The sequence below is a fragment of the Bubalus bubalis genome, chromosome 20 (assembly GCF_019923935.1).
Source record: "Bubalus bubalis isolate 160015118507 breed Murrah chromosome 20, NDDB_SH_1, whole genome shotgun sequence".
Lineage (NCBI taxonomy): Eukaryota > Metazoa > Chordata > Mammalia > Artiodactyla > Bovidae > Bubalus > Bubalus bubalis.
The window spans coordinates 57775877-57789586 of record NC_059176.1 but is presented as its reverse complement, the minus strand read 5'-3'; the positions used below and the strand labels follow the sequence as shown (position 1 = coordinate 57789586).

Genomic DNA, 13710 nt, shown 5'->3' with positions numbered 1-13710 from the left:
TGATTTCAATTTGCACTTGTCTAATAACTAACGATGTTGAGCACCTCTCTATATATTTGCTGGCCATTTAGATAGGCTCATTTAAACAGTACCTGTTCAAGCCTCTTGCCCGTTTTTCTACTGGGTTATCTGCCTTTTCATTATAGATCTTTATGTGCTCTGGACAAGAATCCTTTGTCAGATTACAGGCAGAGTTTGCACGTCTCCTCCCACTTTGTGGCTTATCTTTGCGCTCAATCATATTTTTTGAGGACAAGATTAATTGTAATGATCAACAGTTTAACAGTATTTTCCCTTTATGATTAGCATCTCGTCTCCAGTTGAAGAAATTTTTGCATATCACCTAAATGTGAAAATATTTTCCTACATCTTTTTCTGAAATCTTTATTTTGCCATCCACTTTTGGCTCAGACGATAAAGTGTCTGCCTACAATGCAGGAGACCTGGGTTCAATCCCTGGGTTGGGAAGATCCCCTGGAGAAGGAAATGGCAACCCACTCCAGTATTTCTGCCTGGAAAATCCCATGGACAGAGGAGCCTGGTAGGCTATAGTCCATGGGGTCGCAAAGAGCCGGACACAACTGAGCGACTTCACTCATTTTGGATCTGCAAACTCATATGGAATTGATTCTTATAAATTGTATAAAGGAGAGATCAAGATTCATTTTATCCACATGGATGCTAAAATGACCCAGTATCATTTTTCAAAAAGGTCTTTTCCCTACACACCGCAAATATGTTACCTTTGACATAAATTAGGTCACAGGTTACCAGATATGTGTGGGTCTACTTCTCATCTTTTCTACTTTGATCTACTTGTCTACCTTTGTGCCAACACCACATTGTCCTAGTTACAATGGCTTTGTAATACATCTGGACATCTGCTAGAGTTATTACCTGTAAGATTGCTTTGACTATTCTTGAACTCTCACATTTCTATATACATTTTGTAGTCAGTAGGTTAATTCCTGCAAAAAAAATTTTTTTCTAATTTTTATCAGGCTTATATTCAATCTATTGACATCTTAATATATTGAACTTTTAACCCATGAATCCCTTCATTTGTTTATCTTCCACCTCTCATTTATTTTTTTTTTTCAGTGTAAAGGCCTATATATCTTGCACAATTTTACATTTATGTACATAAGGGATTTTGGTCATCTTCCATTCTTGTATCATCTTGTGTTTGGGGATGACGAGTATATCGGCCTCATAAAATGTGTAGAAAAGTGTAATCTTTTTTATTATTTTCTAAAACAGTTTGCAGAAGATTGGTGGGTTTTTTTTTTTTTAAAGTAAGTATTTAGAAACATCATAGTTGCTTTTTAAAAATTATTAAATGAGCTATTACATCTAAAGCACTTAGAAAGTATCTGGCATTTGATAAGTGCTGTAAAATGTTAACAATTCTGATGTGCTTGATCATCCATTTTCCCCAAGTAAATCATTTCATTAAAATGCCAGAACAGAACGGCAGGTTTTATACAAGGAGACCTATATAAAGAGGTAATGTGCTTTAAGCCATTCTTTAGAAGTCACCCTTGACTTCTACTCAGTTATCAATTGACTACTCATAATATTTTCAGAGAATATTCTATTTCAATTTTTCAGCCATTCTTTTGCTATAAAAGCTAGATTAATGGCTTAAAGCTCAACATTCAGAAAACGAAGATCATGGCATCTGGTCCCATCACTTCATGGGAAATAGATGGGGAAACAGTGGAAACAGTGTCAGACTTTATTTTTTCAGGCTCCAAAATCATGGCAGATAATGATTGCAGCCATGAAATTAAAAGACGCTTACTGCTTGGAAGGAAAGTTATGACCAACCTAGATAGCATATTCAAAAGCAGAGGCATTACTTTGCTAATAAAGGTCCGTCTAGTCAAGGCTATGGTTTTTTCAGTAGTCATGTATGGATGTGAGAGTTGGACTGTGAAGAAAGCTGAGCACCAAAGAATTGATGCTTTTGAACTGTGGTATTGGAGAAGACTCTTGAGAGTCCCTTGGACTGCAAGGAGATCCAACCAGTCCATTCTAAAGGAGATCAGCCCTGGGATTTCTTTGGAAGGAATAATGCTAAAGCTGAAACTCCAGTACTTTGGCCACCTAATGTGAAGAGTTGACCCATTGGAAAAGACTCTGATGCTGGGAGGGATTGGGGGCAGGAGGAGAAGGGGACGACAGAGGATGAGATGGCTGGATGGCATCACTGACTCGATGGATGTGAGTCTCAGTGAACTCCGGGAGTTGGTGATGGACAGGGAGGCCTGGCACGCTGCGATTCATGGGGTCGCAAAGAGTCGGACATGACTGAGCGACTGAACTGAACTGAATACTACATAAAGAAGAGGTGGGTTTTGACAGAACATAATTTTAAATAACGAATATAGTCAACTTCAGGGCTTCCCAGTCTCAATGGCAAAGAACCCGCCTGCCAATGCAGGTGATGCAGGTTTGATCATGGGTTGCTAAGATCCCCTGGAGAAGGAAATGGCAACTCACTCCAGTATTCTTGGCTGGGAAATCCCATGGACAGAAGAGCCTGGTGGGCTACCGTCCATGGGGCCGCAAAGGAGTTGGACACAACTTAGCAACTAACCAACAACATAATCAACTTCATCTCATGAGGAATTTTTTGTAGCTGATGCATATACACTGAGTTCATGACACATGCAATTTTTTTTTTCTTATTACAGTCTTCCTGTAAACTTTCTTTCATTCCCAATCTCTATTCTCTCTCCCTTTCTTGCAGTGAAACTTTCAGAGTTACCTCCATATCCAGACATCCACACATGTCAATCCCTATCTGGTATCTCCTCCTACTACTCCACTGAAATGATTCATTGCCAAGGTCCTCTCAACTACCATGTCATTTTAAGCTCATTATTCTGTTGTCAACCTATAGGATCTCAGTGGTATTCAGCACTATGGACCACGTCTGCTTTCTGGAAACATGCTCTCACCTCATATTCAATGACAATGTGCTCACTGCTTACCTGTTTAATTCTATTCTATTTACAGTCTTTGCTAACTAAAGATTATATATATATGACTATGAGTGTTGAGTTCAATCTCTTGAAGCATGTAACTTCATTTTCTATGACTGCTGGTCCTTAAATGTACCTCAAGTACAATGCATTTCTTCTTCTAGTTCCATTTTCATGTATCCAGTCACCTCTTAGACATTGCCATTTGGAGGCTTCTCAAACATCTCAAATTCAACACTGTCTAGCACTGGGCTCCTGCAGTTCCTTCCCTGGCTGCTCTTGTAATTCTTTCTTTGTCAAAGGCCAGACCATCTTCTTAGGTCCAGAGACAAGAGGACCAAGCATCATTCTTGATCTACCTACTCTCTCCCTCACCCTGTAGTCAAGAAACTGTGAAATCCTGCTCACTTTAATCTCTTCTCTCCAACTTCACTTATGTATTTTTCTTTTTCTGGTACTGTTGTTGGAAAGTCCAGCCTACCATCAGCTTATACACAGCCCTGCAGCTGGCGCTTCTCTGGGCATTCATATTTACTAATGTACCCACTACAGCCAGAATGCTCTTCTTAAAAGTTGAATCTGAGAATGTAATGCCATGATACTGCTTAAAAATATCTGTTTAATGTCTGGCTCTACTAAGGGAAGTTTCTCTGTTTCATTCAAGTGTATCATCAGCATTCAATATGTTTGTTCAATGATAAGAGAGTCAAAAATTGAGCTTAAGAAGAGAACCAAGAGAGCTCTGATTCATCTACAAATAAACAGTATATTTCCCATTGACACAGAGGTAAGGACTTCTCCAAATATAAGACATTGCTTAATTTAAAAGCTTATAATTAACACAGCCAGAGTTTATAAATAATGTCATAATCTAAGCTGTGTACTTAATGCAAGAAATTATTTCCTGGGATAGACCACACTAAATTATCCAGCTCAGCCCCCTGAGAATCACACATGAAAGGGTAGAGAAAGAATAGGTCTCTATAACCTGATCTGTTAATCATGTATTTTCTAAGTGTGTCTATTAGGTGCCAGGTAGGATGGGCTACCCAGTAGAGGAAGGTGGGAGTTAAGGTCCCTGGTAATTAGGAGTCATGGCAGAATATAGCAGATGCCAGAAACACGTAAGATGAGAGGGTGTGAACAGGAACGGTGGACTCTAACACAGCCAAGAAACTAATAATAAAGCATATTTGGGCATGGGACTTTTGAATGTTTTGAAGGCAGGTAGAATTAATCTGATAGAAACTGGGGAGAAAGTATTTCAAGGGAAAATAATAGTCTGAATGAAGACTGACCTGGCGTAAAGTAATTGGCACAGTTACCTTGACTTGTGAGAGCTTACAGAGGCCTCAGATTGGGCAGAGGCTTGGGTGATTGTGATCAGAAATGGACAAGATAACTTGCCAACACTAGATCTACCAGATTGTATAGGTTGGGAGACAGGAAAAAGGCATGAGGACTGAAAAAAAAAAGATGCCAAGAAAGATGCCCTGAAGAAGGCCACTCCAGTATTCTTGCCTGGGAAAACCCATGGGCAGCAGAGCCTGGAGGGTTATGGTCCATGGGCTTGCAAAAGAGTCGAATACAACTTAGATCTCAGCAACAAGGGGCCTCCCAATCTATAGGATGCCTGTGCCAGTAAGGGAAATAACAAAGCTAGTAGGAAGTTGTGGAGTTCGGGGTCCTGAACACATGAATAATGCTAAATTCCTGACCTGCTGAGGAAGAGATGCCCGTTAAGACATCCAGACAGGGCAGGGGATGGGCTTGTGAGCTCGAGCTTCTTAATGGGCTTGAGAAGAGAACCAGGAGAGTTTGGTCGGGCTTTCAACATTCCTACTAAATTATGTTTAATTATCACATGATGAAACCATAACCCATAAATCTTATCTACAAAGCATCCCCAAATCTTTCATATGTCATTTGACTACTTGCATGAATCTTAACATTTCACTTGCAGATAACATTCATTTTTAGCATCCCATTACTACTTAATCAACTAACAATTGTTTTCCATACAAAGTTATTAAAGGTTGATTCTGTCCTTGCTTTTACATCTCAGCTGCTATTTGTGTCCTAAACTCAATGCTGAAAATTCCAATCGGACTACAGAAGAAATAAGTCTAACTAATGACGCCTTCTTTTCGGGCGAATTATTTCATTTTGAGATTCTATAGAAAAGAGCAACAATAAAGTATTGGTTCCACTTTTGAATAAATAAGGGGTTATTTTGCTGCTGAAAGTTTTCATTCAAATGACTGATCAGATCTCACGTGTCTGTTTAAAAATGTCTGACTTAGGTCATTACAAAATGACAGACTGTGATAAACTGGGTAGTAGTTGGGAGTGAGACAATGAGGCATTGTTTACACAGAAGATTGAGTAACTGGTTTAACAAAAGAGGTTCTTGGATATCTATTGTATGTACAACTCAGAGATTTACTGGAGCTTTTATAATTTCTGCAAGGTTCTTTTTCAGCCAGCTTCATTAACTTGAAGTAAATCAAATCATGCAGAAATCTGGTTCAGTGAGAAAGCAACCCAGGAAGATAGAATATGAAGAAAAACAGACACGGGATGATAAGGTTCAGAATCTTTGGCATTTTTCATAAACATTTTGTTTGAAGATTATTAAATTACAACCCAGAGAGAGAGAGAGAGAGAAAAAAAAAAAAAAACAAAACAGTAAAACTCACTATTGAATCAGATCTTTTTACTTGAATTTTTCTTTACAATACATATATTTATAGATATATACATATAAAACTGCACATACAAAGTATGTGTCAACAAAATATAGTCTTTACAACTTAAATATCATTTGAACAGAAAGGTAGTTGCATTCATTTTATATATGCACAAAAACTGGGATATTTACTTGGAGGAGGTTACAGCGAAATGGTAAAGTATATACTCAAAAAGACTTTGGGGATTGTACCTTTCTAGGAATGGGGTTCTGAGATATATGTTTTTATTATGTGTAGCTTATTTTGCTTAGGAACAAAAGATCCACGTGGATTGCTACAGCATTTTTACTTTCTTAAAAGTGTAGGTAAGTGAAGGGATTATGACATTCAGATAAGCAGCCACATTCATTGGTCCCTTGCTCCTCAGTCTATCTTTCTAAATACTCTCAGAATTCACTTGTTCACCACCCCCCCCCACTCTTTCTCAAGCTATACTACTGAGATTACATTTGGGAAATAAGCAAAAAGTAACATGAGCAGAAATGGCTATTTGAAGCACCCAAATATTTTCACTGAGTCCTTCACGTTTTGGGCGAATGATCTCTCCGAACATTCTAGAGCATCCATTGCCAGCAATGGACCAGGAGGCAGGCTGGCATCCAGCACCAAGCAGCTTACTGAAATTTTACATCTAGGTCTTTAGTTGTTATGGCTGAAAGACCCCCAAAGAACTGGGATGATCCAGGTAATAATTAAAAAAAAATCTATTTATAATATACATTATTTGGGTAGATGGTGGCTATCCAGGACTTGTTAACTCAGAGGAAAAAAAAAAGCAATCATTTGAAAGGAGGGCGGGGGTGCGAGCGAATGTAACTGAATCTTGATGTGAAACTGTTAGAGATCTGAAAACAAGTTCAAAGTCACGCTTGCATCCAAGTGGCATCCTGGCTGTTCTCAAGGAGGGTGCTGAGACCCCTGGAAGCTTGCTTTAGTCTCCTGTTAGAAGAAGGGATTTTAGTCTTTTACAGTCTCTGGAGTGTTTCCTTTCACTGGGCTGACTCCAGATGCAAAGTTGATTACCCCTGCACACGGATGCGCCCGTGGGCACATGCATCTATGCCATGAAGATGGGGAGGGTAAAGACAGGGCTCAACATGGCACGCATTTCAGAAAGACACCACGGCTACCACCGAATGGCAGAGAACACCGGTCTCGTCAGTCCAGCACGCCGTCAGCTGCTGGTGTCCAGAGTCAGGGTGTGTCCTAGAGCGCGCTGCGCTTCTTCCGAACGGGGCTCTGGCTACTGCCCGGCTTCAGCTCCGCATACTGCACCTGTGAAAACAGACAGACGTGACGCTGGGGGGTAGGTAACCCTAGCTCACCACAGCGTGTTAATGGCTCCCCGAGGACACCGCACGGCAAAGGAAGGAAGGTTCAAAGGTAATGAATCATTTTCTAAACACAGGAACATGGAGGGATTAATTGCAGGAAGGATTTGAAGAGTCATGCATCATTTCTTGAAACCAAAATATTAAAAGCAGATTTTTCTAATGAGATGCATGGGTTTCTACCTGCTCTCAGGGCACTGCTAGACTTCAGTTCTCTGTGTGCCCTTGTTCAACCAGGAAAGGGGTTGATAACGGCCCCTTGGGAATGTTTATCTTAGTATATGATACAGCAACTTACTACGAATTATTCATTTAAAAGTATCTAAAATCTTGGGGAGAAAAAACTTCTGCCAATTATATCCATTTCTTTTGCCAGAGAGGGAAAGAATGTTGAAATGGATACCAGCCCCAGACTAATAAAGATTTCTCCTAAAAATGGATTTCATTTACAGTATAATGGCTAAAACATCTGCGACAAACATGAGCACGTGGGGAGTCCCCAGTGGCAAACTGCCTATTGTGTTAATAGCAAGTGTTCTTGGAGATACACGCAGATCTCACTAGCTTCCTGGGCATTTCCCTCGAATGCTCTTTTGTTGCATCCTCAGTCTTCATGCCAGCGCCAACTGGATGACCTTGCTGAGGGCTGGTCCCCAAACTGTGCATAGACAGTCCTTAGAGGGGGCTTGCTGGGAATTTCCTTTCTTCAGGGATGCAGGCACAAACACACGTTGTGACTCACGTGATGCTACGTTGCAATCACATCGCTTTGGTGTGCGGGCTCGGATAGGCTGACTGTGGAATGGCTTTGTGTAAAGTATTGTATCCCAGACCACATGTGCTCACTATTTTGAGTATTTGTGCCAAATTCCCCAAGGACATCCTACCCCATCACATAAGCTGAGCTACACTTGGTGGAAAGCAGATACGTGAAAAAGGCATGCTTTCCTTAGAGCTGTTTTGTGAAGGTCCCCCAGGGGATGATATGCCCGTCAATCTTCAAGGCACAACAAGCAGGGGCCAATTCCTATTTCACAATCCTGTAATGCAATGTTAACCAGTCATTCATATTAATATATTTTAATAGATAATTATATCATTAAATGAAGGTTAAAGGGAAAAAAAAAAAAAGCAACACAGAGTCTATTTTAATGTCTAGAACTTAGGAAGGGGAAAGAAACTCTCCAAGGCCTGTCAACCCTACATCTCTGCATTCCACCTAGAGGTGCTGGGAAATGAATTACGGTACTGCAGCCTGAGGATGGAATTGATGTTTGATTCTCTCACATAATAACAGATCGCCTCTTTGATCGTCCTGATGGTATTTCATGCCACTATCTCCCCAACTACCTATTCTATGACCTCTGTTCTCCACTACAGAGATCTTTACCTGTGCCTGCCCTCCTCTCCTCTGGATTAACACCAGCCTGATGCCTGAATGAGGCTGCTCTACAGACTTTCTGGTGCTGTTGTCTTGCTTAATCTCTACATATCTACAGAAACGGGACACTGCTGGACTAAGGGACCATTACCCGTGAGTAATGCTTCTGATTAATCTCAAATTATCGCACGCCGTCTCTGCCTTTATGTGTACTGGAGTAAGTGGGAGCTCTGTCCTCAGCATCTCTTAAGTCTTCAGACAGGAGGGGAGGGGGGGAGGCCCGGGAGAGATAATCGGGGCAAACAAGGATCAAAAGAATAATCCTCTTGTCCCCTACTTCCTGGAGAATGCCTGCCATCCGGAAGAGGAGGAAAATGGGCAAGCCTCCCCCCGGCTCTGGGTTTCCTGTGTTCCCGCTTGCTGAGCCCATCTGGCCCTCTTTGAGGAGGCAAACAGTCAGAAAAAGGACAAACCTCCCCGCACTGCAGCCTCGCAGTGTGAGTTCCAGATCATTCTTAAGTAGCCCTTTTTCAGGATAATTTTCCCCCATCATCTCATGCTTTGGACAAAGGTTTTGCTGGCCACCTCTCTGCCAGCCAGGCCTCTTGAAGGCTTTTCTGATTCGTTATCTCAGTGACTCACAAGCACAGCCCCCTACTCTCTGGCTCAGGGGTGGGGTGGGCAGGCCAGACTTTGGGGTTGGGGCCCCGGTTGGTGGTGGCTGTCCATTACTTACCTTTTGAACATCAGATGGTACCCTGGAGAGGAAGTCCAGAAGCTCGTTATTGTCGATGGCATAGGGGTTTCGAAGCTTCTTAGTGAATTTGTTTATGCCTGGAAAATAGACATATCAGGAGATCTTTTTGTCTGTTGATCTCTCTCCATTTGTCTACCCATCTTTAAAAACTCACCCAACTGGGGGAGGAGAAGCATTCACAAGTAAAAATTAGTGTGAAAATAATCACTGGATCTCAAGTCATGCACCCGTTGCTGTCATGTGGAATCATCCAGAAATGTCTTTTCTTGGAGGGGGAAGGGGGGGATCGTTGGAGAGGGGCTGTGCCTTCTTCAGCTGTGAAAATCCCATTACAGTCCCAGCAGCAGGGCGGCAGAAACACACACTAAAACTGTGGAGCTCATTGGTTTTTTTGGACAACGCTGATTAACAGCCTCCTCGCCTAGGAAAACGAATGTCTCACATGGGAAAAGGCCTTCATTAGCCCAAACAAGTCTCTGCTTGGGAGCTGAGGACCAAAGGCAGCAGTGGGAGCTGGAGGGTGGGAGTTGTTTTTTTTGTTGTTGTTAAAAAGAACCCGCAAGAAATCTATCTCCCCCCTTCCAACTCATTTTCACAGGTTTTCCTTCTCTCGCTGCAGAACAGAACTTGACATGTTGGTTGTACTTTGATGCTGCAGAAAACTGTGAAAAGTTATTATTGGAAAATTATCTTACTCTGGTTGCTAGCTTAATTTATGGACCACAGCGCTGGCGTGTGGGTTTGGCTAGGCCATGGAGTCATGCTGATTCAGGACAACGGTACTTAGAAGGGGATGAGACGTTTAAATCACTGACTCAATGGACATGAGTTTGGGTAAACTCTGGGAGTTGGTGATGGACACAGGGAGGCCTGGCATGCTGCAGTCCATGGGGTCGCAAAGAGTCGGAGACAACTGAGCGACTGAACTGAAATGTTTAAGCTGTCCTTGGTGGGGGGCACCTGGGCGCGTCCAGGACAAGCTCTGCCCAGAGTTCCCTCCATAGAGGGAGGCACCTCTCCACCAGCTTGGTCTCCTACTCTGCTCCTCGGAGCTCTTTCAAGGAGCAGGGGTGTGCCTATATAGCTCACATATTGTGATCTTTTCACCAAGTGTCAACTGCATTTTGTGCTGTGTTTTAGAAGCAGAAAGACAAGGTGGCCTCCTGAAGTCTGGCTACAGAGTGCTTGCTTATCAAGGACCATAACTAAAGTCCTCATCAACCCCCACAATGCTGAGTGCTCCTGTGTGTTCTCCCACTGGTGCCTATGCCAAAGTCAAGGTAAGATTTATCTATTCAACAGTCCACAACATAGGAAAGGCTTGACATTTCTCTTCTTTCATTAAATATTACTTTGCTTTCGTCTAAGAACTGGACTTTCTGCGTGCCATTATTCCTGACACAATGCCGAAGTCCTGGTGGTTTCTTTAAGAGGGTCAGATTTACATCCACGTGGCAAATGGAAGCCAGACATGTTCCTAAGTCAAGGGTGGCTTGTTGCCTGGGCCAGGGAAGACTTCCTGTGAATAACCCCCTTTTTCTCAAGTCAAAGCCTCGCTGTGCCTTCCTTTTTTCTCTGCCCCCACAGCCAGCTCCATGTTTCTAGCTAAAATTTCCCCCAGTGTTCCTTTAAAATGCTCTCCACTGTGTTATTCTAAAGATATTTAATTGTAGCACGGGCTTCTTGGCAAAAGAAAACAGACAAGGCAAAATGACGAAGGGAGACAAAGACGTATTGAGAAGAGATATATCTTCTATTGTTAATTATATATAGTGTGAGCATCTGGAGTCTTTACAATGAACAGCCAGGCAGGGATAATATCACTGCTGATCAAAACACTGCATTCTTAGTCACTGAGAAGATTATAAACCTGCCCAGATAGCTCAAATGCACCAATAAGGGCAGAAGGAAGTCCACAAAGCACTCCGACAGTCTCTGTTTGAAAAACTTTGTTAGGCTGAAAATTATAAGGAATTCAGACTGCATGCTACAAAACCACACCTTATCTTTTTAAGGAGTCACAGGCTCAAATGTCAGTGATTCTACTGCATTATCTACCGTGTGAAAGCGAGTGCCAACATGGCAGCAGAGATCGCATGGTCATCTCTGAAGAGCAACGGGGCAAGTAAGAAGGGCTTGGGGACAGGCATAGCCGGGCCCCAGTCTGGTTTCACCACGTATGATTAGCTGCATGGTTTCAGACAACTTAATCTGTGTCTTAGATTTCTTATTTTAAATGTTGAATAATAGAGGCCTGCCTTACATAGTACCATGCATTGAGAGAAGAATCACAAAGCGTTCTAAAATCTGGAATTTCACCACAAGGAAGAGGGCTACCATCATTACTGTATATGTCAATAAGCCAAGAAAATAAAGACGGTGGTGATGGCAGAGTATTTATACTGGCAGCATGTTATCACACACCCAATTTGGAAGTTGTGTCTTTCTCTAGTAGCAGGTACCTTTAAATGTTTTAACCTAAACAATACAAATAGAGCATACATGCTGTGAATTTTTATTCTGTTTGCTTTTAGACAAAGAAAGAAAGTGGAATTTAAATTCCAAGGGATTAACATGTGGGAAAGGCTTTATCATTTAATGATCATAGATAGAATAGATCAGTAGATTGGAAAGACCCCTCCAGTTTAAAAAAAAAAAAAAAAAACCCAAAACAGAGAACGAGAGACGAAGAACTACACGGCTGCTTTGCACATGTGGTCAGTAGGGAATAACCACTTGAAACTGAGTTAGATACAACGTTGTATGAGTGGCTGGCATGTAACCCTGACTGCAATATATCGGTGGGGGTGGGTGAGGTGGGCAGAGGGTCCTTGCTTGCTCCTGTGTCAAGCTCTAAGTGTCTTACATGTAAGATATATTGTGTTATCAAATGGAGATACAAAGTTAAATAAGTCATAGTTTCTTTTAAGATGCTCAAAATCTGCTTGGGATGTTCTAAATCTACTTGAGAAAACCAGAAGTGGCTCAGATCAGAACTGAAAAGCTACATTTAGAGCATCTATGATGAAGAACAGAATGGAAAGAATATGGGAAACCTTCCAAAAGATACAGAAAACCTATGTGGGATCTAATCCTCAAAGGTGCCTTGCCTTCTAGAAATACATACAACAAATAAATTACTGAAATTCAGTACTGAAAATTTAGTTTCCTAGAGAAAATTCTAGATATTCCTCTAAAACCACTTTTAACTGAATTTTCAAAAATTATACTCCCAAACAAGAGACGTGGCAGGCTCAAAAAAATGCCATCTATGAAATCATAGGTATTAAACTTGCAGACTTATCCACTCATAAACTATTTGCAAAGTACTCACCAAAGATCTATTACCTTTGTGTAGCTTCCCTAGGAATTACATGGTAAAAAGGACAGAAAGGATCTTGTCCTTTAAAACCTTACAGTGAAGTTGGTGAATCAAGGAATATTCCACGTGGTCATCATGAAATTAGGCTATTTTCATAGGCTTATGTTAAATAATTGTGCTACTTAAGAAATATTTATATAAAAATGTTATTTGGATGTAAAGAATATGGAAATATAGTGGAATATATATGTAACTCTAGAGGAACATAGAGTTAAATAATTTTGTTCCAAAAGATTCAAAACAGTGAACAAAAATTTCGAAGATTTTTATCTACCAATTTTAGGACTCAATGAAAATGAGTAAGTAACTTAGAATAAGAAAGTCTTTTTTTTTTTTTTTTTGTAGTCCTTCAGCTGTGCATTTATAACATGAATCGTATTCAAAGAGAAAAAGGTCTTGCCTTGTATTAACTGGGCTGCTCACAATGAATGTCAAAATAAATACAAACATGTATGTTATATAATATAGGTACATTCAATGTATTTGTGATCACACTATACATGGATACAAAATATCCTTATTAACAACATAATATAATATCATAATAGAGTCTTCCTTGGTGGCTCAGAGGTAAAGAATCTGTCCGCCAATCCAAGAGACGCCAGTTTGATCCCTGGGTTGGGAAGATCCCCCAGAGAAGGAAATGGTTACCCATTCCAGTATTCTTGCCTGGGAAATACCATGGACAGAGGAGCCAGGCAGGCTTAAAGTCCATGGGGTTGCAAAAGAGTCAGACACATAACTTATGGACTAAACAACAAAAATCATAAGGTAAATGTATCATAAAAATACATCATAATGTAATATAATTTAATATCATCATATAATCATTTTCCCCTCAAACATAATTTTTACTGTGTACCTTGGGTAAATTTACCATAATGTGCTTAAATCATTTCTCTATTATTGAACATTTTTGATTATTTTAAATTAATTTACTACTATAAACAGTTTGGCAATGAACTTTTTTTTTTTTCATTTTCATCCTGAAAAAAATAAAGAAATAGTCTTCTGAGCCTTAATAAGATTAAAGGGAACAACAGAAATTCAGGACATATAAAGTTTCCTTCTACATGCTACTCTGCCAAGAATATGATCATGTAAGAGATGTGCAAAGGA

At 40.7% G+C, this 13710-nt stretch overlaps 1 protein-coding gene across 1 annotated transcript in view; it reads right to left on the bottom strand.

Annotated features, from left to right (window-relative positions):
• Nucleotides 1–5685: 5685 nt before the first annotated feature.
• The window catches only part of MCTP2 (multiple C2 and transmembrane domain containing 2), a gene marked incomplete in the record, with an annotated part of 246278 nt that continues 238253 nt past the window's right edge, over nt 5686–13710 (bottom strand). Inside the window, 2 exon segments of the mRNA XM_045163827.1 lie at nt 5686–7015; nt 9189–9286. Of these exon segments, the coding sequence (XP_045019762.1) occupies nt 6947–7015; nt 9189–9286 (167 nt within the window).